We start from the raw sequence: 3,117 nt of genomic DNA, 5'->3' as shown, positions 1-3,117 counted from the left end.
AAGTAGGCAAACGAGGCGCACGCTTGGAACTTGGAATCGTCTTTATATTGCCTTTACTCAATTTTCATACCTACACTACCCTTCTGTCACCAAAATAATGATGACAATAACCTTTCCCACCTATAGAAGCAAGCCCAGTTTCATCAAACACTCTTGGGAGCCCAAATCACAAGGCACTACGACCACATGAGAACCTATCGTCGCCCCCACCAAAGAGAGCCCCAAATTGACGAGACGAAGGAAAAAGAATTCCAAGAGAGTTGTTTCAGCATGCTTCACATATGGTCATAACTACAAACAGCAGGTAGGCGGGAGGGAGAGAGAAAGAAAGAGAGAGAGAGAGAGAGAGAGAGCTAACGCTCCTCTTAATTTATCCCGCTGATCTCGTCTTCTTGGCACGTCCCGACGTCAATCACCATCGACCTGTCTCGCTTCTTCGCATCCTTTGGCGATGACAACACTCTGCAGCAATTCCTCCGCGGAGCCTGCCAAGTTTGATGCCAAACCAAAACAAAAGGATAACTATAATTAGGACACCGTCATGAATTCTGCTATGCTTCGAATGTGATTAAAGCTAATTAATTACTCTGTCCCAGAGGCCGGGATCGGGCTTCTTGTGGACGACGATGCGGTCCACGAGCGCCGAGGGGTCGGCCATCCGCCACTTGCACAGCGGATGAGTCTCGCGGTGGCGCTTGTACTCGGTGACGGTGGTCTGGCGGGCGTTGTCGTAGCGGGCTGAGGCGAGGTAGTACACGAAGGGCTTCTGGCACGGGTTGCGCGCCACTGGCCGGGTGTTGAACGCATAGGCTGTGTAGTCCGCGCGAGGATACCAGTTGAGAAACGTCCGCGCCGGCGTCTCCATCTCCCGCGGCGACATCACCCCGCGCACCACCGTCACGGCGAAGCCCCAGGCGACGGACACCGTCCAGAGCTGCCGCCGCTCGTAGCAGATGGATTGCTGCATCACTCCCCCGGAGTCGAGGCGGACGGGGCCGTCGAAGAGGCGGCGGATGGCGGCTGCCCGTGAACCGGCGCCGGGGAAGAGTGGCTGGACGACATCGAGATGGTGGAGGGAGACGAGCGGGGCGACGGGATGAGCGGCGAGGAGACCGAGGAGGTCGCCGTAGACGTCGTACTGGTGGAAGCCGGGGTGGCGGGTGAGGGGGACGCCGAGCTCAGCCATGCAGGCCTGGATCCGGTCGTCGCTGCCGTAGAGGGCCGGGTAGCGGTAGAGGCACTTGTCCTGAACTCTGGCGAGGGCAGCGGCGAGGGGGGCACTGATGGCGAACCCGCCGCCGCCGTAGGCCATGTTGTAGGAGAAGTAAATATTCTGGAGATGGGACTCGGAATGAGAGCCGATGTAGTAGGGTTGACGGTGGTCGAAACGGGAGAGGATGCAAGCGAGGTTGTCAGGGAAAAAGACGGTGTCATCGTCCCCCATGACGAACCACCGAACATTGGGGAGGCGTAAACGGAACGTCTCGGAGACGATACGGGAGATGCGGATGGCCGAGCGATCCCCCTTCCGATGGGTGTAGGGGAACCGGGAGGTGTCGCCGGAGATCTTGAGGAGGGGGAGGCCGGGATCCGTAGCCTTCAGCTCCTTGACGGGCTTATCAAGCCAGACAAAGCCGCGCATCCGGCGCGGCCGCCACCAGACCTTGATGTAGGCCTTGCGCTTCTCCCAGAGTTTGGCGGAGGCCGCGATGCCAAAGACAATGTGCTGCAGCCCTGTAGCGGCGGGGGAGGCGGCAGCAGCAGAGGAGGGGGAACGCGGGGCGGCTATCGGCACCGGCGTGGACGGCGACGATCTGCCTACGTCGGCGCTGCTACCGTTGCCAATGCTGGTGGTAAAGTTGGCGGAGGAGAGGTGGAGGACGGCGGTGGAGGAGACGGGGCAGGAAGGCAAGGGGGAGAAGAGGAGGTTGTAGGTATGGAGGAAGTAGAGCAGCGAAACAGAGAGGAGGAAGAGGAGAAAGCCGAGCCGGTGTAACGTAAAGAATGATTTACAGTCCCTGGAGGCCCACGGACGCGGCAAGGGCTTCGCATTGTGGTGGTGGTGGCCGTCGCCGCCGAGAACGCCCCACACGGAAAGGGGCTTGGTGTTGTTGGGGGCGACGGGTTTGGCATCGGAGGGCACCTTATGTTTTCCACCACCGCCACCTCCTTCGTCCCTCATCGCTGCTTCGCACCTCTGCATCCTATTCTTGCTCCTCCATTTCCACGTCTTCCGTGCCGAACTTGTTATCAAACGCAGCTGCTCTCAAGGGAGGCGGAAGAAAAAATGCGGAGGGGGCGTTATGAAAACAGAGAGAGAAAGCAAGAAGATAAAGGAAAGGAGGGGATAAATAGAGGAGGTTAAGTGGGGGGCTGAGGATGTAACGCAAACTTTGTTAAGGCAAACGATCTGATTTGGTTGCCGCGGAAACTGAGGGAGTGGAACAGAGATGTGTGAGATGACGGTGGGTAATCGAACGCAGAAACGCGGGACTTGGGTGGTTGTTGAACGGTCGCGTGGGCAGAGAAAATAAAATAATTAATAAATAGAAAAATTAAACACCAAAGTAACAGAGAGAGAGAGGGAGGGGGGGGTTGGAGGGGAGCTGTGGTGAGATGAATGGGTGGTATGGCATGTAGCAGTGCCAGGTTGCACGTCCTCTGCGTGTTGCCCTTCCCGGTTTCATCACATCAATATATTATTAGGAAGTGGCTCACAAGTTTCTTAAATGCACAAAGTTTGTAGCCTTTGTAGCCAAGATTAAGGCCTAACTTATACCTTGTATTAAAAATTCCCTCCTTGTGATCTAACATGATCATAAGCAATATAAAATCCTAGATCGATCGATCCGGCAATGCACTCAATGTGCACCTGATCTACCTCATGAGCGCTAATTTCTAATCTCAACAAGAAGACAAACCAAGTGAAGCATGAGCAATCTGTGTGTGAAATAAACCGTTGATTCGTTGAAAGCAACTAAGCCATCGTATTAAATTCTTTGTGAAATAAACCGATCTCGAATGAAGAGTTAATATATGAATCACGTAGAATTTGATAAGTCAATAGAGAATATAATATCAATAAATATAAGTTTACTTCTCATAAACATAATTTTC

The 3,117-nt window shown here is 54.4% G+C and overlaps 1 protein-coding gene across 1 annotated transcript; it reads right to left on the bottom strand.

Annotated features, from left to right (window-relative positions):
• Positions 1-240: 240 nt before the first annotated feature.
• Positions 241-2,338, bottom strand: LOC135595517 (uncharacterized). The gene is made up of 2 exons (XM_065086531.1): positions 587-2,338; positions 241-485 (listed from the first exon to the last, which is right to left on the bottom strand). Exons 1-2 carry the CDS (start codon positions 2,201-2,203, stop codon positions 366-368), a joined length of 1,737 nt encoding a protein of 578 aa, XP_064942603.1. The 5' UTR covers positions 2,204-2,338; the 3' UTR covers positions 241-365.
• Between the last annotated feature and the right edge of the window lie 779 nt (positions 2,339-3,117).

The sequence above is a fragment of the Musa acuminata genome, chromosome BXJ1-2, assembly GCF_036884655.1.
Source record: "Musa acuminata AAA Group cultivar baxijiao chromosome BXJ1-2, Cavendish_Baxijiao_AAA, whole genome shotgun sequence".
Classification (NCBI taxonomy): domain Eukaryota; kingdom Viridiplantae; phylum Streptophyta; class Magnoliopsida; order Zingiberales; family Musaceae; genus Musa; species Musa acuminata.
This window is presented reverse-complemented; position numbering and strand designations above follow the sequence as displayed.

Coding starts and splice junctions, on each gene's coding strand:
- LOC135595517 (XM_065086531.1), bottom strand. CDS start 2,203: ATGCAGAGGTGCGAAGCAGCGATGAGGGACGAAGGAGGTGGCGGTGGT. Junction 486..586: donor ATCCCGGCCTCTGGGACAGA/GTAATTAATTAG, acceptor CAAACTTGGCAG/GCTCCGCGGAGGAATTGCTG.